Source organism: Pezoporus flaviventris, unplaced genomic scaffold, assembly GCF_033815535.1.
Source record: "Pezoporus flaviventris isolate CSIRO_AGI_PZ_B2104156 unplaced genomic scaffold, CSIRO_AGI_Pfla_v1 ptg000018l, whole genome shotgun sequence".
In the NCBI taxonomy this organism is placed as follows: Eukaryota; Metazoa; Chordata; class Aves; order Psittaciformes; family Psittacidae; genus Pezoporus; species Pezoporus flaviventris.
Genome location: NW_026892566.1, coordinates 6,209,499 through 6,233,491, shown reverse-complemented (window position 1 = coordinate 6,233,491; position 23,993 = coordinate 6,209,499). Strand labels below are relative to the sequence as shown.

The following is a 23,993-nucleotide window of genomic DNA, read 5'->3' as shown; positions in this document are numbered from 1 at the left end:
GGGAAGGATTTATCTTCTAACAACAGTTTATCATTTTGTTACTGTTTTTCAGTCATTAGTAAAGACTGAGCTGAGTTTGGGGGGAGGGAGAAACCCCTGTAACGGAAAGCAACGCTGCAACTTTACTTTTGCAAAATGTGTCTGAGGGGCACATTCAAATTTCTGACTATGCCATATTTCAGGATGTCTTTCAAAACTCTCAGATATGAAGTAGCAGATAAAGTCTGAAAGAAAAACAAAACAAAATCCCAATAATAATAGTATGTCTTAATGTCGACTTTGGAAAAAGCATTTTTGTTCAAGTGTCATGCTAGTTTTTTACTTTAGTGCTCAAATTGCTGCAGGCTTCAAAACGCCCCAGCAGTAGAGCAACATGCATTAGCTATCTGCTATTTATTTAAGGTGACTAGGTGGTACAATAGGGCAGATCGTTTAACACTGCTGGCTGTATTCTTGAAGAGGAATAAATCAATGGCAAAAGACTAAACTTCTCAGCTGCACAGAACATGTTACTACTAAAACTGTTAAAAAATTGAAGGGTAAAAAGGCAGCTGTTGTGGTTTAACCCCAGCTGGTAACTCAGCACCATGTAGCTGTTTGTTCACTCCTCCTTCTCCCACCCTGCTCTGGGCAGGATGGGAAAGAGAATTGAAAGAATATAAACCCCATGGGTTGAGATAAGAGCAGTATGATAACTAAAGCATAATACAAAACCACTACTGTTACCACTAATAATAATAATGATAAAGGAAGTAACAAGGGGAGAGAATATAAAACTAAAAAGGAAAAGGGGAAAAAAAAACCACAAACAAAACCAAAACAATAAACAGCAGTGATGCACAATGCCATTACTCACTACCTGGTGACTGATGCACAGCCCTACCTGAGCAGTGGTTTGCCCTTCTGGGTGACTCCCCCTGGTTTGTATACTGGGCATGATGTGCTGTAGTATGGAATACCCCTGTGGCTGGTGTGGGTCTGGTGACCTGTCTCTTCTTCCTTCCAGCTTCTTGTGCCTCTCCTCACTAGCAGGGCATGAGAGACTAAAAAGTCCTTGATTCAGGGTAAGTACTACTGAGCAACAACTAATGTGTTATCAGCATTGTTCTCAGACTAAAGCTGAAACACAGCACTGCACCAGCTACTGGGAAGGAGAAAAAAAACTGTTACAGCTGAACCCAGGACAGCAGCTTTCAAAAAAGATAACTGATTTAGCAAATTTATGATATACTTTCACCTTAGCATAGTAAGTAGCTTCTAGCTGTAATATGAAAAGCTAATCTGTAAGAAGGCATGCTCTCTAGGTCTGTCATTATTTCAAGCAGCTCATGGTTGTCACTAGTTACATTTGAACATGAGAGGCTGTAACAGGCAAAACTGTGTTCAACCTTCTGTCTTGTCTGTAAGTAAATGCCCTGTTACTTTTGCTTTTGCTGCGAAAGTGTGCACCTTCCTACACAGTCCCTGCTTCCACCTACGTTTTGCAGGGGGGCAAGATTTCATATTTAACCATGCCAAGTGCAAGTTCCTACACCTGAGTCGAAGCATTCCCAGGCACAGCTACAGGCTGGGCAGAGAAGAGATTCAGAGCAGCCCTGTGGAGAAGGACTTGGGGGTGTTGGTCAGTGAGAAAATGTGTGTGCTCACAGCCCAGAAAGCCAACCGTATCCTGGGCTGCATCAAAAGGACCATGACCAGCAAGTCGAAGGAGGTGATTCTGCCCCTCTACTTTGCTCTCATGAGACCTCACCTGGAGTATTGTGTGCAGTTCTGGTGTCCTTAACATAAAAAGGACATGGAACTGTTGGAACAAGTCCAGAGAAGGGCCATGAGGATGATCAGGGGACTGGAGTACTTCCTGTATGAAGACAGGCTGGGAAAGGTGGGGCTGTTCAACCTGGAGAAGAGAAGGCTGTGTGGAGACCTCATAGCAGCCTTCCAGTATCTGAAGGGGGCCTATAAGGATGCTGGAGAGGGACTCTTCAGTAAGTGCTGCAGTGATAGGACAAGGGGCAACAGTTTAAAACTTAAATGGGGGAAGTTTAGGTTGGATATAAGAAGGAAGTTCTTTACTGTGAGGTTGGTGAGGCACTGGAATGGGTTGCCCAGGGAAGTTGTGAATGCTCCATCCCCGCTGGTGTTCAAGGCCAGGTTGGAAAGAGCCTTGGGTGACATGGTTTAGTGTGAGGTGTCCCTGCCCATGGCAGGGGTTTGGAACTAGATGATCTTAAGGTCCTTTCCAACCATAACTATTCTATGATTCTATGGTGTATCTGTTAAGTCATCCTCAGTTTAATGTCTGTTCTAGGTTGCTGAACATCTTTGATCAGATTCATGTAGATCTTGGCATCCACAGTACCCTCTACCCTTGGCTTTCTCTGCTGTGGGAAAGAACCAGAGCTCCACCCCCATTTTTGTATTGACATCATCAAGCTTGTGTTGATGAAGCAGCAGATGACTGTTCCTCACATGTAAAAACCATGTGAGATGTAAGTAAGAGAGTAGGACTGATTTAGTAAAAAGGTAGAGTTGACCCTGGCTGAGATAGTGTCATTTTTCTCTCCCTGAAAAAGTCAGATTTTTAGAATAGCTCATAGTTCTATTTGTGCCTGCTTAGTTATAGATACATTCTTGTGACTGTATGTTAGGATAAACTGTCAAGCACTTTGAACAGTGTTTGATCCTTTTCATTCAGTCTTCAACTTTCTGAGCAGTAGCTCCGGACCTGGCTCTGGGAGAAAGAGGCATCAAAGTATCAAATAGAGAGATCTAGTAGTGATCACAGCTTTACTAGATTGCTGCATTGAGCTTGCTGCCTCAATGGTGTATGAATGTTCAGTAAATGGAGCCCATCTACTGGAACTGTAAGCAAACTGCTGTTAAATTGGAGGTTGCTCTGTGGCTCATGCCTCATTTTGCTGAAGCTGCTTTTAAAATGCAGGTCAGGCTTTAATGCAAATGTTAAAGGACTATAACTTGAACAGTGATTTTATGTTGAAAGAAAATGGGAAGAAAGCAACACTGTTATTCTGTGCTTATTCCTTTAGGCCTTCTTGTTAGACAATATATAGGTAGTTAGGTACAGTTCTACAGTTAAATTATTTGCATCATGGGATGTGTGCTTCTAGCCTTATTCAGTGTCAAAATAATATTGTGGTAATCTTGGTGGCTTAAATAAATTACAGTTGACAATGGTGATTTAATGAAGATGCAGTAAGTTCTTTGAAAAAGAACTGACACCAACTCCATGGGCTTGTTTCTCAGGAGGATCACCCAAACATATTGTACAATATTCCTATGTCTAGATCCAGACAGTCAAAAGGATTGTTTTACTCTGATACCTGAAACTGTATCAAACTTTTCATGCTCCTGAAGTTGGACTACAGGTCAGATGTGTTGTTGATCTTCTCCATGGCCACACTCGCTTGCCTTCAGGACACTAGGCTGTGACTGCCTGCGATGTTAGGTTGATCTTAACGCTGTCTTTTACATGATGCCACTTCTGCTTTTGTGTGCTGATGAGGGAATGCATCTCCACTCTGAAATTGTAGGAGACTATTTGAAATTACATCGGTGCCCGAGATGAATTCAAATAAAAGATTTAGTATATAGGCTTGTAATATTGTCATGTATGTTTATTTTAACTGCATTTTTCCACCAGTGTGCAACTTAAGGATAATGAAAGTCAGAATAAAGTCTAACCTCAGCTTGCTGTGAAGTTGATTTGGTCCTGTTCACAAAGATGGGAAGCTGACTTGTTCTTACCATACTTTAGTAGACCTTAACAATTAAGCATACAGCTTTAAATAAAGTTATTCTTAGCTTACTGTAAATAGTTTAGACTCATCTTTAGATCAGGAACTGGCTGACAGATATTCAAGGAGCAAAGCACTGAAGACAACTTATGTAGCTGAAATTAAACTATAAAAAATAAGGTACTCAGTCTGCTAGATTTCATGCTACTTTTCCCTGCTGATTACAGACATTAAGTTTCAGCCACTAGACTTTATTACTTAACCTGAGAAGTATGTTCTTCACTGTCATATATTGATGCAAATGGTGTAACTTTTTTGGAAGATAAGCATTTTTAGAACTTGTGTGGTACTGTAGGTCTTGCTGGCTATATTCCTTTATTATTTTGCAGTAAAATCTCTTTACAGAAGTTGAAATAGCCTGAAATGTCACTATACGGAAATGTCACTGTAAGTGATATCAATGACTGTATTGTAGAAAATACTGCCTTTTTTTTTTTAAATGCCTGCTTATCTTCACAGTTTTTGATTGCTCTTTGTGGAATATGTGAATGCATTATTTACTATTGAGACTTTTAGTTTTCCAAAGAATATTTAGTGCATGCTTATGGTAAATTTTTGTACTAGACCATGAAACTAGCTTTATAGCTTAGTGATACAAATTAGTTTTCAGATGTCTTATTAACTAAATGCAAGTATTCTTCTGGAGTGTTTTGCTTTTTATTTAACCTGCCTATCAGGATGATAATTTGAAACTGAATGATAGGTTTGGGTTCTTTTTTGTCTAAGAATTAGTGCTGATAGCACTCAGTGGGGCTACTTCTCTTACATTACTGTTGCCGGTTAAGGAGGTAAGTGAAGAAAGAAAGAGGTGGAGCTTACAAACCTAGCCCTACTTGCTCCTTAATGATCTAGTTTCATAGAAGTAATTCAGTCTTACCTTATAAAAAGTTGAGTACATACTGAAAAGATTGAGACCTCAGCTGCCTGTAATACTTATTTGGCACTTCTCTCTCCAACCCCCCCCCCCCCCCGAGAAAAAAGTGAATGCCCGAAATTGCCAACCGACCACATGGAAAGGAATCGGGCCTTACAAGAATGTTTAAGAATTCGAGACAAGATGCAGGATTAGCTGAGTACTCTGGTAGTTTAATCAAGAATCGCTTTGAAAAGTTGCTTGCTCAGCTCTTGTATTGGGTATTCCATGGCTCTGAGGAAAACAGCAGCCAAGGACTCCCTCGTGTGGTGGGTGTGCCAAGCTTTCACAAGCATCTTGCTGCATTGTTCATGGGCCAGTATTGTGGTTCACAGCACTAGGGAAAGCATGTGGAAATAATGAAATGAGTTATCCTCAGGAAGAAACGCAGCAAGTAGAACCTCGTCTGAATTTGCTGCTGCTTCAGCACGGCTCGGTTATTCAGCAGTAATATCATTGTATACTCGTGGAGTAGCACTGAAAAAATACTAGCTGTGTGCTCAAACAAAAACAGTTATACAGTGTTGGCTCTGGATTTTGTGAGGATGGACATTTCACAGTCACGTATGTAGGAAAATTTCCTTCAGTATTAGCAATTAGGAGAATCATGAGGATACAGATTCATGAGACAACTGACTTCAAAACTTCAAGAGCACAAGATAAGTGGACTTGATACTGGCCAGAAATTTCTGGGGTTAGGTTTAATGTTCCTACCCAAAAACCATGTAGAAAAGCCCTTATAAGTTACCAAGATACTTTAATCATCATGAAATATAACTAATGTACTAATCAGATACTTTCTAATCATGATGTTACACAGAAAACAATGTACGTTTTTTCAGGAGTGGTGAAATGCAGCACTTCAGGTCACTGCATTTATAACCTCACAGGGACTTTTCTGTGTGATATAGTTCTCACAGTATTTCTGAAGTAGCTTTTTAGAGGGCTTACTTAACATCTGTTAAGTTACAGTTTGTACTGGTCTACCTTTCAAGCCTTTCTTTTAAGCCATAACAGATCGTAAATGACGTTTGGACAGTTTTGGGTGAGCTCCTGTTAACAGGATTGCACAGTTCAGGTGACTGAACTTTGTTATAATCGTAAAATAGTTTAGATTGGAAGGGACCTCAAAAGATCATTTTCCAGTGACATCTTCTACTAGATCAGATTGCTCAAAGTATCATCCAACCTGGCTTTGAACACTTCCAGGGATGGGGCAGCCGCAGCTTCTCTGGGCAGCCTGTGCCATTGTCTTACCACTCTCACAGTAAAGAACTTCCTGATGCCTAATCTAAATCTACCGTCTTTCGACTTAAAGCCATTCCCCTTGGTACTATCAATACATGTCCTGGTAAAATGTCCCTCTTCAGTTTTCTTGTAGACCCACTTTAGGCACTGGATGGCTTCAAGAAGGTCTCCCCTGAACCTTCTTTCCCCCAGGCTGAACTAGCCCAACTCTCTCAGCCTTTCTCTGTAGCAGAGGTGCTCAAGCCCTCAGATCATTTTCATGGGCTCCTCTAGACTTGTTCCAACAGCTTCATGTCTCTCTTGTGTTGGGGGCCCCAGAGCTGGATGCAGCTTTCCAGGTTGGGGTCTCGCAAGAACAGAGTAGAGGTGGGGAGAATCGCTTCCCTCAACCTGCTGGTCATGGTCCTGTTGGTGCAGCATATTGTTGGTTTTGAGACACACATTGACTGTGAGCACGCATCGACAGGTGATGTTAAGCTTCTTGTATATCAACACCCACATGTCTTTCTCTTCGGGGCTGCTTCTGATCCATTAATCACCCAGCCTATATTTGTGCTTGGGATTGCCCTGACAAGGGCTGCTTACATCCTTGCTGTGTTGTCCCTCCAAGAAGCAGTAGGATGGTTGATAGACAAGAGCTTGTGAACATGAGGGTGCTCATGTCTGTCTGTTGAGGGCTTCATCAGCTGCACTTGTCTGAAATAGTATTTATTCTTGGTTCTTCAATGCCTACAGGTTTAAGGGAATATTTCTTCTGAAACTTTGGTAGCTCATAAATTGAAAATACAACAGCCATTTCACAGCAGTTCTACACTTCAGTGTCTGTTATAAAATAGACTAGCATCCTTTGGCCACTGCAGAAGTGAGCAGCTACACAAAGATACTCATGTGTATCACCCTGTTTAAAGTTTTCTCTTGTTACATGGTATAGTCCTGCTTATTTGCTTACTTCCAAGTGTTTTCCAGATCTATGGTTATAATAGTCAAAGGGAGAGGTTCTTTTTAACTTGGCATTAAAGGAAACTGTCTGATCTGAAGGCTCTTGTCCTTTCATTCCTTTTTGGAAGTGCAGCATGGAGGAATATAGCTGTTATTTGGCAGGTATATTAAAGCTTTAATAACCTGTGGCTGTTCTAGCTGCTTCCAAAGAGAGAAAGGAAGAAAGCAAATGTTGGTGAGTATGCTTTTTTTTTCTTGCAAGAAAAGTTGCTGGCCATCCTACTTTCCAGGGATGTTGAGAGAAGAGATTGTAAAACATCTTAATTGTTGACCTGGTGTGGTTGGGGTAAATGGCCTGGTTCAGCTGTTGATGTAACTTCTGTGTATCGTAGAATCTTGGTGCAGGTTTGGTGGAAAGAAGAAAGCAGCCTTGGTGGGGGTAGATGATGTAATTTGTTAATGTCTTTCAGTTTTTCTTGCATTCCAGTGTAGCTTAATTATTGCTTGGAAGTAAGTTATGGATTTCCTAGAGAAACAGGAAGCTTAGACATGGTAAAAATTATTTGGTAAGAACAAGCTACTAAGAGATGGCAATTATCTAGGAAGTGTAAAATCTGTGTTATGTTATTCTGCACTTGTCTTTAACAGGTGCTGCCCTCAGTCCAGTTGAGGCACAGATCGATGCCATGGACATGTAATAGCTGCTAGCAGTCCATCCCTGAAAATTGTCAGCCAGTAGACAGAAAGTAGCAAGGAGACCCCACCAGCTTTTCAAAGCAAATGCTTTATTTGAATCTAGTTGAAAGATTGAGCCTCACGTTATAATCAGGATATATGATCTCTGAATTGCTTACAGAGAGGCGTGTGTACAGCTGAGAATGGCAGCAGAGACTGCAAGAAGCAAGTGAAGTTCCCCATTCAAATGGGGGAGATGAAGTCCACTTTGACACTAAATACAGCTCAAGTGAAACCTTTAGACTACAGCATCCAGTAGGAAGACAGGTGACATCTTGCGTTACACTCTGACTTGATAATGTCTTAATGTCCTTTCTGGAGCAATCTGTAGTCTTACGTGGCAGGTCTCACTAGCTAGTCTCCCATCACTGAACTGGGGGATGCCTCAGGACACCTAGTTAAGTTGCTTGATTTTTTTTTTAATGATTTCTTCACTTGTGACACATCTGCTGTTGTCCAACCTAAGTCTTCATCATGATTTTCACTTCTAAAACCCAGTACTTGCAGCACGACTGCTATAATCTGTCTACTTCCAGATGTTGAAGCAGTTGGTGGAAATAACCAAGTAGTCCTTTCACTTAAGTAGAGTTCTAAAGTCTGATTATTCCTATTCAGAAAGTTGAATGTTCTTGTTGCCAGAAGAATGACAATGTTGTTGTTTTACTAATTCTATTAAAGGGCTTTTTTTCTGCTTTAAGGCATGTTGCTGCTACTTCAAAGCATTAAGAATGGCATTAACAAACTTTGCTCCTAACCATTGCTACTTTGTATGACCACTTCCTGTGGATAGCACCCATTTGGGACTTTGTATGAATATTATATAGCAGTGGATTTTCTTCAGGCTTTTACAGTTGTGCACAGTATTTTAAATAGGCTTTGTTTATAGTAAACTTGTGAAACAGCAGTGTAGAACTAGTTTGTTATTGTTCTGGTAACTGTTGTTAGAGCCTGTGCATTAGAATTAAATTGCCTGAAATTACTGTTTGCCCCACTCTTCTCATAGTCCATTCTATATGTTAACCAAAATGCTGACAGGTAAGTTGGCATTATGTGATTAATGTGTCATTGTATATGGTGGTCGAGTGATATTTATGAAGTGCATAAACTTGAAATGTAAATGTAAATTTCACCTATTAAAGTGAGTAGCATAGTGCTTTTCAGTTTTTCTCATAGCAAACATACTTAGAGGTTGAACATTTGGTAGTGACCCACCTGATAGATAAAGCATGCCTAGATTCAGAGATGCCTGACAAAGGATTTTCTGCCACTTATGCTTGAATTTGACTTTGTTGCAAGTATTGGTTATGTAAAATACAAACTGTAGTTTATGAACTTTCAAATCCTTTCAAAAACTTTAAGTCCTTTGCTGTCTTACCAGGCTTGTGAGATGCAGTTCTGTGTGTCTGGGATTTTTTTTGTTTTTTTTTGTTTTGTTTTGTTTTGATTTTGTTGTTTTGGTTTTTCTTTTAGTTTTGTTGAAGCAGAATTGATGTCAAACTGTTTTTTCTCATTCATTCAGATCAATTTGTCAGTTTGGCTTGTCTACTTAAGATTTCTTTTTACCAATCATTTAGTTGTTCTTTTATTCTACACCACATTGTCTAATATTCCAACCATAAAATCTGGTAGAAAGTGCAGAAAAGGCCTAAAACAGTGTTGTGACATAGCCACAAGAACTATTGAGGAGAAGCTGCAAAACTGATATATTGAGCATGTAACTTCAGAAGTATTGCTCACTTCTGTAAATAAGCAGAGTATTCCCTGTGAAGGTGGCAAATGCTTTTTTTTTTCTTATTGGCATGAGTAATAACTTGCAAAAAAAAAAGAATTTGTATTCATTCCTTTCTTTAGGACTGTGTATAGGTCTGAATTATGGAATAAATAGCTGATGTGCACAGATAGTCTCTTGTTTGTGTTGAGGTTGAGTAGGACATAATTTTTGAAGATCTAGGACAGGCTAAACTGATGTTCATAATACCAAAACATGTAATATTTGAGCACCAGGAGAGCTAACCTGGAGAGCTGTCAAGAGTTTTTTCAGACTGTAGTGTCATTAAGCACCAACTGAAAAAAACAGATGAGGTAAGAACCATATGGAGCCATAAATAATACTCATTTAAATGTGAAGTTTAACTTGTAGACAGGTACAGGTTTATCTTCTTCCATCACCTTATCAAGGACTCAGACATGATATGCTTTGTTACTAGACTTGGAAAAAAGTATGTGCTCTGTGTGAGAATACTGTCTTGACTAATGGAGTTTTGTGTAGAAGAGGCAGAGATGCTGAAGTCCAGAGCTGTTTCTTGTTAGTGTTCAGTTTAAACCTTGCTTCAGGCACTACAAATTAGCCATCACAGTTACTAAATTAAGTTCCTCCTTTTAGGTATTGCAAATACTGGCTAAATTGGTTTACGTGCATCTAACTTCTACTTTGTCTTGAAAGCAGAAAGTTTGGACATTGAGGAAGGGGAGGAAAGCTGCACAGAAGGAGAACTTAACACTGGTCAGGTGTCTGTACTTGAGTAAAATTTGTGTGCTGTTGCTCTGCTGCTCTTACTCCATCTGAAATCCACAGTCAGGTTCTCTTTGGTTTCTACAGCTGCAGTGGTACTAGCATAAGTTTTGACTGAAGTCCTGTACATCAGGAAAACTCTTGGGAAAAACTGAGCTTCCAGGTTTTTGTAACCCAGTTGGCACTTCCCCACCAGTTGAGAAATACCACCAGCTGTCAGATGTACTTTGCAATAACTGGAGTTTCTGATGGGTTATTTGAAATTGCTGCTTCTACCTCATTTTGTGAAATGCTTGTCTGGGTTTTCTAAAACTCTGCTATCTGCATATGAGCTGGCAAACCTCTTAAACAAGAATCTTCCCTTAACACAAGCTGGAATACTGAAGAGCAGTCCCTTGAGCATCTCTTTCCAGAAATCAGGTTCAACTTCCAATTATTTATATTTCTTACTGGGAGCCAAAATTCATCTTTCTTAGGAGCTTCTGTGAAGAGATTTTTGACTCTGAATTTTTGATAATGTATTACTGAATCACTAATCTTTAGGCAGACTGTCAGTCTCTGGAAAGTTCTGCCGTAACCATTGCAAATATAAGGCCTTTGGAATGTCAGATCTGAACACCTTTGAATTTCGGATGGTAGTCCAAATGAAACAAAGCAAATCATTCACAAAACACTGAGAGCAGAAGGGACTTACAGAGATAATCTAGTCAACTCCTCTTCCTCAAGCAGGTTTTCCCTGAGCAGGTTGCCCAGGACCACATCCAGTCAGAATCCAGGAGCAGAGACTTTACAAACTCCATGGGTGGCCTGCCTTAGTGTTCCACCAGCTTACAGTGAAAGCTTTTTTTTTTTAATTTCAAAATTGCAGAATAAACCTATAGAAACCAGTTCAAGCTTGTCCTGAACAAATTACTGGATTTTGTGCAACTTCATAGCCTAGGCTGCTATTATTAATCAGCTTTAAAAACTAGAATGTCTCATGAAGAACCTGCCATGAATGGTGTCCTTCGTAGTAGCTGGTATGTTTTTTGCGTGTAGTGTTCTGAGTGGTTTCAGTGTACAAAACAGACAGTGTGAACAGAGGGTAGTAGAAATGATCTCTGCACATCTTTTTCTGTTCACTCTGGAATTTGTGGGTAGTGTATTTGAAACATCTTAAATGAACTAGTTTTCTTTTTGAGATTTTGATATTTTTTTAAGGTTGTGGTTTAAATAGATTCATTCGTAGGAGATTACTGATGCCAGAGATCAGCATTTCTGTGTTCGGAGGTAAGACTAAAAGCTGTGCACAAAAAGACACTCCTTTATCTTGCTCCTTTTTGGAGACACTGCTGGAAGAGTTTCTGCAGACAGTGGGAGTGATGGAGATAAACAGGTACAGAAATTACTGTACTGTAATCAAACTAATAAGGAAAAAGGCACTTCTAAAATAAGGAACTTAGCTATATCTAGCTAGAGCTGTAAAAGGATACAGAAATGCTTTTGCATATTTCCATATTGTTTGTTATAGAAACACAAAATTGCTGAGGTCAGAGGCACTTCTGAGATCATGTAGACCAAATCTGCTCAGAGTAGGGTGGTCTAGAGCATGTTGCTCAGAACTTCCTCTATGGGTGGATGGTTTCATTAATAGCTTCCAAATATTGACATGTTTTTTGCTTCATCTAGCCAATTCATTTGTGTTCATGTGTCCTCTTTTGAGGAGGAGTTTGGGGGATAGCTTTGGAGGCTGTGGTGGTGGTGTCCTCTTGTGGTTGTACAAAGTTATGAGTGTCAGTAGTGATGGGCTTTTTACTAAACAAAAATGTTTTGTTTGTCTGTCGTCTGAATTACCAATACTAAAAGAACCTGAAAAGGTTTCATCTTCGGCTGATATTTTGCTCATGACCAGCTACTTGTACCAGTTGTTTTGAATATAGGAACACAATGGGTAATTTCTCATTGCTGAGAGGATCTGTTTAGTTTGTGAATAACATCTGCAGAAATTCAGCTTCAAATTTTGCTGAAATTATGTTACTATGGTGTATTTGAAGCGCACTTGGTTTTAAGCACTGGTCCAGAATTTTGCTGTTACACTATGTTCAATTAAAGTTCCAAATTAAGTAGTGGATTTTTTATGCTATCTTACCCTTGAAGCTCCTGAACTGCCTCTTAACAGATCACAATAAACTCCTGAACCTTCTTTGCATAGCAATTTTTAAGTCTTTCATTAAACTGCCTTAGCCATTTCTGTGTTGAACATAGGGTGGTCCATGGTAACAAAGGAAGCTAGTTAAAAAATCACTAACCTTGCTGGAAAAATTCAGTGTTGTGAGCCTTTGACACTCTATCTGGGGCAGATGCTGTCTTTAATATAAACAATATATGGTGAGTGTGTCTGTATGTGTGTTAAACACTGTTATTTGTTTCATAGCATTTGCAGTACTAATGATCATTTTTCTTCTCTTTAATCAGGACAGAGCTTGGGTTATGGTTTTGTGAACTATGTGGAACCAAAGGATGCAGAAAAAGCTATCAATACTCTGAATGGATTGAGACTTCAAACTAAAACCATAAAAGTACGTAGTGTTAACTATGATTTAAGGGAACTGAAATGCTTTGACTTATTGTTGATAAGATACATGATTTGTTTTCCCATTCTAAGTGTGACTTAATCATTCTGCTAATGTCAGTGAAATAGACTGAGATGTTATGTAGCAGATGGTTAGTCCTTTGTAGTCTATTCAGGTTTAGTTAGATTATGATTTGTAGAAAATGTCTTTTAATGCAGTTAACATTTTAGGTGTGAGCTTGGAATTGTTTTAACTGAGGAATTGTGTTGTATTGGTCAGTTACAGAAATGCAATGTTGTATATAGTCTGAAAACTGCACTATGTGCTTTCTGCTTTAATAAGTGTATAACTTACTAATAATTCATTTTCTAGGTTGCTAGTGTCTTTTTTTTTCTCTTACAAATCCTTAAAATGAAATGCTAAAACAAGTCCTTTAGCAATATAAATTATTGGACTTCTAGGGCTCATGTTTGGGACCCCTGTTTTTTTGTTTTGTTTTTTTGTTTGTAGCTGCTGCACTTCTTGCTTACTGAATTCAGTTTCTAGAATTTCTAAAAGCAGACATCTTGAGTTACTTGTTCTCATCTACTGTCCTGATCCATTATCAAAAGAGTGAGGATAATCACTTGAGCAATTGTTTGAGCTCTGAAAGCTTGAGAAAGAGGAGATGAGATGAAATAAAATGTATCAGGTGATGCAGAGTTTTGAACATGTACAGCAGATGTATGTGCCTGAAGGCCATCAGTATTCAACCAAACTATCTTTTGTCATTAGATATCAGGGTTTGCTAGCTGATTGCTTGGATTGTGGCTGCCCTCCAACTAGGATCATGTTTGAGCCATAAGATAAAGCTCACCTCTAAAAAGGTTTAAACTTAAAAAGCAGTGTAGAGCCCCTTCAAAATGACTGAGACAAAAATAAGACAGCAGTAGTAGTTATGGTAGAGTGGCCTACCAGTTTGGGATTCATGAGTTTTAATGAAGTGGATTACATTATTTGAAACTCGGATACTGCTGTTGAGCAAATGATGAGTCATGACGGACAATAACAATGAATGAAATACATGGATAAATGCCTTGCTGCAGAAAGCTCCCTCTGTGCTTTTGGCAGACTTCTTGCCCCCAGGCAATCTCTCCCATTTTCTGCTCTGGGGGAAAATTGAGGAAAACCATTTCCTATTCCAGATTCTTTGAATTTGTCTTTTGGGTGGTGGTGAGAAAGGGAATGGGTTTGTGTTGCAGTAGTATTGCAAGTGCATGGTATCTTTGCATTTAGTGTCTTGATTTGGACAAATGAAAAAAGTATCTGTCCAGAGTAGAAATTTGGAAGTTCTAGTAACTATATATAGCCAGGTAAAAATGGATGTTATAGAGAATCAAAATCAAGCCAGGTCTCCCAAACAGAAATGATCTGTAAGCAGGTTTCCAGTGACTTGACTTTGTTGCTGGTATATGAATTCTTAATCCTTGTTCACTTTGCTAAATAATTAATACAGTGACTGCATTTCTGCAACTAAAAATCACTTGTAAAGAAAATTTAAAAAAAAGTCGGGGGTGGGGGAGAAGTGAAAATAGAGTATATATATGTGGGTGGTGATAATGATGCTCTTCCTTTCCTGCCTTCCCAGGACATGAAAATAGAATTGTAGGTTGTGAACACCACCAGAGACCCTTGTAATGAGATTAAAGTTTGTGTAATTTTTCAGGGTTTTGTGCCTGAAATGTCCTTAGCTAAAGAAAATCCAGAATAATTCAGTTGTCACAAGCTAAAATGAGGACCTCTTCAACAAAATAAAGGCTTTGTTTAGTTAAAAAACATATAAAGGGAAATATATATATAAAAAATACATATTTTATATATATATATAATAAAATATATAAAGGGAAATATAGCCCCCATTTTCAAGAAGGGGAAAATGGGTGAACCAGGGAATTACAGACCAGTCAGTCTCACCTCTGTGCCTGGCAAAATCTTGGAGTAGATTCTCCTGGAAGGCATGCTAAGGCGCATGAAAAACAGCAGGGTGTTTGGTGACAGCCAGCATGGCTTAACTAAGGGGAAATCCTGCCTGACCAATTTGGTGGCCTTCTATAATGGGGCTACAGAACTGATGGACAGGGGTAGAGCAGTTGATGTCATAATGCTAGACTTGTGTAAAGTGTTCAACACTGTCCCACATGACATCCTTGTCTCTAAATTGGAGAGACATCAATTTGATGGATGGACCACTCGGTGGATAAAGAACTGGCTGGATGGCCGCACACAAAGAGTTGTGGTCAATGGCTCAATGTCTGTCTGGAGACCAGTAACGTGTGGTGTCCCTCAGGGATCGGTGTTGGGACCAGTCTTATTCACCATCTTTGTCAGTGACATGGACAGTGGGATTGAGTGCACCCTCAGCAAGTTTGCCGATGACACCAAGCTGTGTGGTTTAGTTTATACGCTGGAGGGAAGCAGTGCCATCCAGAGGGACCTTGACACGCTTGTGGGGTGGGCTGATGCCAACCTCATGAAGGTTAACCATGCCAAGTGCAAGGTCCTACACCTGGGTCGGAGCAATCCCAGGCACAACTACAGGTTGGGCAGGGAAGAGATTCAGAGCAGCCCTGTGGAGAAGGACTTGGGGGTCTTGGTTGATGAGAAAATGAACATGAGCTGGCAGTGTGCGCTTGCAGCCCAGAAAGGCAACTGTATCCTGGGCTGCATCAAAAGGAGCGTGGCCAGCAGGTCGAAGGAGGTGATCCTGCCCCTCTACTTTGCTCTTGTGAGCCCTCACCTGGAGTATTGTGTGCATTTCTGGTGTCCTCAACATAAAAAGGACATGGAACTGTTGGAACAAGTCCAGTGAAGGGCCAGGAGGATGATCAGGGGACTGGAGCACCTCCCATATGAAGATAGGCTGAGGAAGTTGGGTCTGTTCAGCCTGGAGAAGAGAAGGCTGCGTGGAGACCTCATAGCAGCCTTCCAGTATCTGAAGGGGGCCTATAGGGATGCTAGGGAGGGACTCTTCATTAGGGATTGTAGTGACAGGACTAGGGGTAACAGGTTCGAACTGAAACAGGGGAAGTTTAGATTGGATATAAGGAGGAAATTCTTTCCTGTTAGTGTGGTGAGGCACTGGAATAGGTTGCCCAAGGGAGGTTGTGAGTGCTCCATCCCTAGCGGTGTTCAAGAACAGATTGGTCGAAGCCTTGGGTGAGATAGTTTAGTGTGAGGTGTCCCTGCCCATGGCAGGGGGGTTGGAACTAGATGATCTTAAGGTCCTTTCCAACCCTAACTATTCTATGATCTGTAAGTATTGCTGGTTCATGTTACAGGTAAATCTCGGTGTCTAGCTACCTACATTCACCACAGTTAACTCCAGCAGAAGCTTTCAGTGTTAGTGTACGTGATTTGAGGGGCAGAGCTGCTTTACTCTTTTCTCTTTTACTCTTCCTTTCTGGGGACAAGTTGGGTTTCAGGTTGAGTTTTCATAACTTTTTAAAGAGGCTGATTTTACTTCCACACTGCAGAAGGGGCAGAGACTAGGTGGATTCCTAATGTTTTGAGACTGAGGCATTCATTGTACATTGTGCAGTTGCTTCTGCTGTTAAAAGGAGGAAGATGTCTGTGTGGCAGTGACTTGAAAGGCAACTAGCCAAGAGTGTGTCTTCCATTACCTGAATCAACAGAAATCCTGAGCCTACTGTGAGGCACTTATAATTTGCATATTTCTCAGGTGAGCTAAGGGCAATACTGAGTAGAGTTTAGAGTTAAAGATGGTGGCTGAGGCCTTCACAGGCTCTGGGGGAAACATCTGGGTGAAAGAAGTCACCAGATCTCAGTACCAGGACCTTTGCAGAAACTACTTACCGTTTATGCACCACAGTATTCCTACTTCTTTGGAGATGATACTTTAATTAAAGTTTGATAAGACTCTGAATCTAATCCATAGATCTACTTCCAACTTTAAAAAATAGATGTCATTGAGATTTTTATATATCCCTTCATATGAAAAGTGGTGGAATACTTGCAATGTTAGTGGGTATTTTGATTTCAAAAGATGTTTGTTCTCGCTGTACATTTTGGAGACTCCTGTAGAAATGCTTGTTTCCCATTAGTGTATAACACTGGAAAGAACTTTGTTGGTTAGGTGGTGGACCCTTATATTGTGGGTGACTTGAAAGCATTCCCACATGGAAGGAGTTGTCCTCGTCCTGTTGTGTGTGACAGTCTATACTGGGGTCACACCATACCTCTGATCTCTTGTTTCTGTACTAGCTTGTTAGTCATTGAATATATATTCTTCCTGTGAAAAGCAGTATACCTACACATAGAATAAGGTGCCCTCTGAGCACAATTTATGGGTTTTTTTGCAATGTAAACAGCCGTATTTATGTTGCAAGCAGCCTGTGAAGTTTGGGCTTAATTATTCAACCTAAATGTGAAAACAAGTTGTACCTTAGAGAAGGTAAATGTTTGTCTTCTCTTTTCGAAGAAGCTTTTGCTGAGAAGCACTTTGGCTCTCTTGTATTTAAAAGCCAGTGAAAATTTCTGTCTAGAGTGATTAGTTTGCTTAGCCGCTTGCTTGCCCATGACTTTTCAAGTTGTCCTTGAAAGATCAGCTCTTACCAAATAGAGAAATCTGATAGAAGCAAACAGCATATAAGAGCCACTTACTTGCACATAGTGACAAGAAAATTCAGTGCATTGTTTTTGTTGGCCTGGCTTCTGCTTGGAAGAGCAGAAATCCTCAGTGGCTGCCCTACCCTTGCTCTAGGGAAAACTTACAGTAAGTTCACCTGTATCTTTTTAAGATTATCTGAATAGGAGAATTTTCACTGTGACTACTACAGTCGCGGAGCACTTTGCTGCAAAATTTAATATCACTAAAAGGTGAAAGAGTGGTTTTGGATTACCTTCAGAATGAGGGACTGAGAATTACATGAGCCATATGCAACTCATTCACCAATTTTTCCCCTTGGCAAAGTAAAAAGTAAGACTAAGATAACTTCTTACTATAGCATTACCTATTGCATTTTTAAGTATCAGTTTGATTTGTCTAAGTAGAGCAATGGATTCCACAGACTTTTAGTCTACAGGTCATCTTCTGGGCACCTATTTAAAGAACATATACCAGCAGTTAGCTGTATAACAACTGTATGCCAGAGGGTATAAGAGGAAAAAATAATCCACTTACTGTGGTGAATAGAATGATAGTACAAAACAGAGAAAAATACGCAATAATACTGTGAAACAGGTATTTTATGATTATGAACTGACATCTTTTGCATTCTGAACTTATGATCTCTGCCAAATATTTCACATTGCCATAGATAGGGGCAAAATATTCACAGTGCCTTAATCAGTTTTGAAAATATGACTCAAATTCATTGGTTAACTGGAAGACTGTATTCTATTTTATATAATTAAGGCACATCATGTTAGTGTTTGTATTAACATCTTATATAATTAAAGTAAAACTGCTTTGGGTAATTAGCCAAATTCCCTCATATTCTGCAGTGTGCAGAAGACATCTCAAACCTTTGATTTCATGTGCTTCAGAAGATGTGAGTGAATGCAAGAAAGGTCACTCAGAAGTACAACCAGCAACACACAGATTCCACAAAATTCAGAAACAACATATTGTGGGTACCCCAAAACTCTGTTTTCATACCAACTCCTACTTAGTGGCCATATTCGAACTTCAGAGATAAGTTTTGAGTCCTGTACATGAGTTAATTTCCAGAAACTTGCCTACAAAGCTCTCATTTTGGCTTCACTTGAAACTCATGAATTCTGTAATTCAGAATGAGTAAAGCAAATGTGTGCACAGACTATGTAATTTGCTGATTGCTCTTCCCATTTCCTTTTTTCTCTCCTTTTAGCTAACTCTGACCCAGCCTGTTTGTCCTCCCTTTTGTCTTTTCAGAATTGTACTTACAAGCCACACTAAAAATCAACAATACCATCGCCATCTTCTTCCTTGTGTCATTTTAATTTCAGTTCTTAGGTAGAAGTCCCTTTTTCAACACACATGCTTTACTTAAGATGTAATTAGAAGCTTGAGGCATCTTTTCCCACTTAATTCTGAAACATCTGGTGTTGGCCACTACTAGGCTTCTGTATGTCAGTGTTTGCAAAATTAAAACAAGACTAAGGTAAACCTTGAGAAAGCAAAATGCCAAAAATGAATTCCAGAATCCATGACAGATCTGTGTCCACTTAGCAGAGGCATCCTCATCTCCTTATGAACCCTTGCCTCTATTACAATAAGAAATTAAAGGCAACAAGTAATAATAGTAGTGCATAGATGACAGAGCAGCCTGCTATTGGAAGCACTTTTTGCCTCCTTTTCATTCTGTCACATTAATTTGTGCAAGCAGTAACAGGAAGTAGGAGGAAAAGTGTAAAAACAGCATCCACAACATCTTATGCAAATGCTTCTAGTTATATTAGGCATAAAAAGAGGGAATTTACAAACTTGGGGTGTATTTTGGAGTTGGATCTGTTTTACTGTGAAGTATATTCCAAAGAAAATAGTTTACCCCACCAGATAGGGTATCATGGAGATCTGAGGTCAATTCATACCATTGTATTTTCACCATTAATTCTTAAGTCAGTTAGTGAGTTCTACCTAAGAAGTCCTCAAAGACAGAAAAAGGCAGGTGACTAGTCCAGGATGCAGAGCCCAGGCTGAACCGAAGACAGCTATGGCTGCCCACTGCTGTCTACCTCACACCTGCCAGAGCTGTGAAAAGCTGGCACAGTTGCTCTCACTATCCCAGATGTGTTGAGGAGGATTCCTCTTTCCCAGGTCCACGGCTGCCTGTCTCGACTGCCAGCAGCATGCCATCTCCTTCTCCCCATCCTCCCCAGCAGCCTTGCCTAATCTGCTAAGACAACTTGAGGTAGGTCTCCAGTTTTCTTAAAAGGAACTGAATCATAAATGTGTAAAAGGACAAAAGAAATTTTGTAAGTTGCTAGGTTTTGGTTTACATTTCGTTGTAGGGTGAGCCTTGCTAAAAGTTACACACAGATATTGTTTGCCGGACTTGGTTCTATTCATCCTAATCATATAGCAAAAAGGAACCCAACCCTGGAAGTGCTCAAAGCCAGGTTGGATGAGGCTTTGAGCAGCCTGGTCTAGTGAAAGGTGCCTCTGCCCGTGGCAGGGGATTGGAACTAGATGGTCTTTAAAGTCCATTCCAGCTCAAACCATTCAATGATTCAGTGTGGTGTAAGAGACTTCTATATGAAGAAGGTGCAGTAAGATTCTTTGTCTAAGTGGACAAATGGCCTGTCCTTGAACTGGCATAGAGCTGTGTAAGAGCTGTATGTGTATATATATGTAAATACGTGTTGGGGGGAAAAAAAATATTTTGTGCAGGCTAGACACCTTGGAGTTTTTTTTTATAAGAGGCATTGTTTATGTAGCTGTTACCTAGCCTAGTCATTCTTAAAAATCAGAGTTATTAAGATTTCCTTCTCTTTTAAGTTTGGTGGACTATTAGGGTGTTTACATGGGTAATTAGCACCTGTCAGGGGACTAGAGATTTAAGAAATATTTTATCTGAAGTATTAAATCTGTAGGTTTTCTTCCCACTCCTTTAGAGCTCTGCATATATTTAAAAAAAGTAAAAGGCTTATGTAACATTCTGCCAGCTTCCTATTGGAATGAAGTTTGACAAGATCCTTGGCTTGTAAGCAGATGTCCGACTTTGCCATCATCACCTAGTTAAAAAGGTCCTGCTTTAGAAAGCTGTATACTGAGAAGAGCTAGTTATTGCTTCTGCATAGAACAGTGAATACTGAACTATCAGCTTTATATATGCTGAAATTACAGTACAGCAAGGTAAAACTTGGAAGTGAGGAATGTGCCACAACTTTATTAGTGTCCTTTGAGGTAGAGTGTCCTTAAAACTGAGCATTATGTAATGCAGTTTCACTTGCTGCCTTGAACCATTGCTTAGATTTAGAGTAAGATTAATTTTAAAGGACTTAACCTCTAACTTGGCTGTTCAGGATCTCCACCTCTATGAACCTGTGATAGTACTCTTGAAAATGCTGTGTACACTCAATAGAAAACAACAAAATGCTGATAAAATGAACATGCTTGTTTTGATTTCTGAGTTGGTGCAGCAGGTAGTATATTGGGATTGTTCCTGTCTTCACTGCTGATACTTGCAGAGGAAAATTTTGGTAGTGTCACTTCTTTTGCTAATTTTTTCATTGACTAATGTCTGTGGGGAGCAATCAAATATGTGAGTTGTGTAAAAGTCTGTTGAAATACCAAAGGCAAGTGAGCTGTGAAGGTGAGAGAAACCCTCCTTACCTTTTCATTTTTTTTTCTTTTTTCTCCAGCGCTAAAGAACATTGATCTAGTGAGTAGCGAAAGGGATCCCATGTGGAGGTTTCATTGAATATAGTGAGGTTTACTGATGCTATCAGTCAGCAAGGATTGAGAAAGGAGGGCATGGTGCCAGACCATTTAGTGGTCTTGACAGGGTAGTTAAACACCTCAGGACTGTATTCTTAAGGTAAAATTAAAGTGCTGTAGCAGATCTGAAGCAGAGGAACAATTTGTCTTGGAACACAGGTACAGATGGTGGGTTTTTTGTTTTGTTTTGTTTTTTTTGTTGTTGTTGTTTCCCCCCACCTCCCCCACAGACTTCTCAGGAGTTACCTAAATGATAATTATACACTCTTATAGCTATGTTACAGTTAAAGCTTTGATAGCATTTCCATTATAAACCCCCTCCTCACCATACACGACTCTTCACTCGCAAGTAAAATTTGTTCTTCACTGTAATCCGTATCCCCTAAGACTTTTAATGTTACTTCACCAGCTTAAGCTGGCTGCTTGTTTTTCATGTTGCTGACTAATATTGAGAAAAGGATTAAGTTCTGAATATGTATTGCTGTCACTTCCTGTAAACCATATTATGGCCATATGGTTGCTCATCAGTGCCTAACTGCTCTGAGGAAAATAACTTGTGTGTCAGGCTGACAGCAACTACTACAGCTTTAGTAGTGGCTGCCCCATCCCTGACAGTGTTCAAGGCCAGGTTGGATGAGGCTTTGAGCAACCTGGTCTAGTGGAAGATGTCCCTTGCCTGTGGTAAATGAGGGTTGGAACTGGGTGATCGTGAAGGTTCCTTCCAACCCAAACCATTCTGTGATTTTATAACTACGCAGCTTGTTTTCTGTTTGGACCCCAAGTGCTGTGTTGTAGCTAATTAGAGTTTCTTGCAGAAGTCTGTCCCTGATTTCCATGGGGCAGAGGATTCTTAGACTGATGCAGCTCACCCTAAGACTGCCAAGCAAGTTTGCAGCCAAAAATCTCTGGTGCAGTCAGGTCCTTCCTAGAGCCTGTGTTAGGGGAGTTCTGACACAGAAATGGAGGTAATAGAAGTGGCGAACAGCACTGAATGGAGCTGAAGGATGACTGCAAGTGTTGCTTAAAAGCCAAGCCCTATGCAAGTGGGAAAAGCCAACAAAAAACTCCTTGTTCCTACTGAAATCATTTATGCCTCTTTTGGTCCTCTGACCTCCCTATGCTATTTAAGTAGGATATTGCTTTCTGTATGTCCAGAAGGCTTTAAATGCCAGGCATGGAAATATGTCTGGGTTTGTTTTTTTTTTTGTTGGTTCTGTTTTTTTGTTTTTTGGGCTTTTTTAAAATTAAAATACTTGTTTTGTGCAAAGAATGTTTTTTGGTTTTTGTTTGTTTTTATTGTAAAACACGGCTGCATTTATTTTTTAAATTATGGAAGTCTTTTGGACAAATTGACTTCTATTAAGCTAGTGGCTTACAATTGCTTTTGACATACTAAATACTGACTCTGGGTGTCTTTCATCCATGCAGTAATAGTTTTTCCTGAAAGGTTTTAAGGTATTCCAGTGAAGCAATAACTGTAAGTGGCAATGAATGTTTTGTGCATTTCTATAAGGTCTGTCTGTGGAATGAATAATGCAAGAGAGACAGAAGGATGTGTTTGCCAGTGTCTGTCAGCAGCAGCAGCTCCCTAGACACAGTATACGAAAGTTGAAGTATACGTGTTTCCTTCAGAATCAGGGAAAACTTGTGAGCAGATTCACGTCAACCCCAAAAGCAGGAGAATTGGGGTCTGCTGTTCTGAGATTTTGTTCTTATTATCCCGAGCTGGGTATTATTCTGTTTACTCTTGACCTCTGAAGTATGAAATTATATGGGTTTTTATTGTAAGTGTCTGAAGCTTGTGATGCTCTTGTTCACTGGCTGGGCATGAGTGGGGACGGAGTGTTCATCAGAATCGGGAACAGACAAGAGGAAGGACTTTGAGACAATCTGAAAGTGAAAAGTAGGAAACTAAAAATGCTTGTGAATGATCTCTGGTTTCTTATATTTTATTGTACTTTAATTCTTATTTTTTAAAAGACAGTTACAGTTATGACTGCAGATTTTATTCTTCTTTCAAAGGCAAAACACAAAAAAAAAACCCAGAAGCAAAACACAGAAAAGGAGCACACTCAAGAGCTAGGAACTGAAGTTGCTATCTGAGGTGAAACGCAGTTACCATTGGAGATGAGCTTACCAACAGATCTGGTGAATTCTGTGTTTCAGTTACTCTCCTCATCCACTCTGTTCTTACAGTAGAGTACCTGTGTTCAGAATTACCTAAAGATTACAGAATTAATTTAAATTCTAATGCAGTTTAGGGCCCATTTACTAGAAACAATGCAGCTTAGAGCCCATCCGTCCTAGTCATCATACCTGTCTTTTCTGATCTTGATGTCTGCAGCAGACAGGCCCTTTTGTCTTCATCAGTGATTATATCAGGAACACAGAAGGAAAGCCAGTTCACACTTTGGAAGGTCAATCTCTGTGGACACTTTCCTGTGATCAGGTTTCAAAAGCTGTCTGAGACTGCTGAGGTGAGTAGCTCGAGAGAGGACACCTTCAACACTGGAGTGGGGGGGGAGATCAGTGTCCAGGAGCCTCAACTCAGAGCGACGAGAGCCACTAAGGGAGCCTCAAGTCCTCGACAGGACCTGCCCAGGAGCCAGGAGCTCAGCTGACACGAGCAGCTGACTCACACAGGACGGAGCCAGGAGGAGCGGCACCAGCCCTGACTGGGTAAAAACCTGCCCCAGGGAGCACGCGAATGGAGCAGGTTGAGGCAGTTTGCGTGGTCAGGTGAGCGGGATGGTGAGCACTCGCCTCATGACCAGGGCCCGGTCTGGGAGCTCTGCTCTGGCTGCCCGGGGGTGGCCAGCGTAGGCACCCAGAGAGCTGATGAGAGGGGAGGCTGCAGTGC

General features: G+C 40.2%; 1 protein-coding gene across 14 annotated transcripts in view; it reads left to right on the top strand.

Moving 5' to 3' along the window:
* ELAVL2 (ELAV like RNA binding protein 2) overlaps positions 1 to 23,993 on the top strand; it is a 120,185-nt gene that overhangs the window by 78,443 nt on the left and 17,749 nt on the right. For all 14 annotated transcript variants that reach the window (XM_061455169.1, XM_061455163.1, XM_061455167.1 and 11 more), the window contains one exon: positions 12,617 to 12,720. In XM_061455169.1, the coding sequence (XP_061311153.1) occupies positions 12,617 to 12,720 (104 nt within the window). The remainder of the gene's footprint in view (positions 1 to 12,616; positions 12,721 to 23,993) is intronic.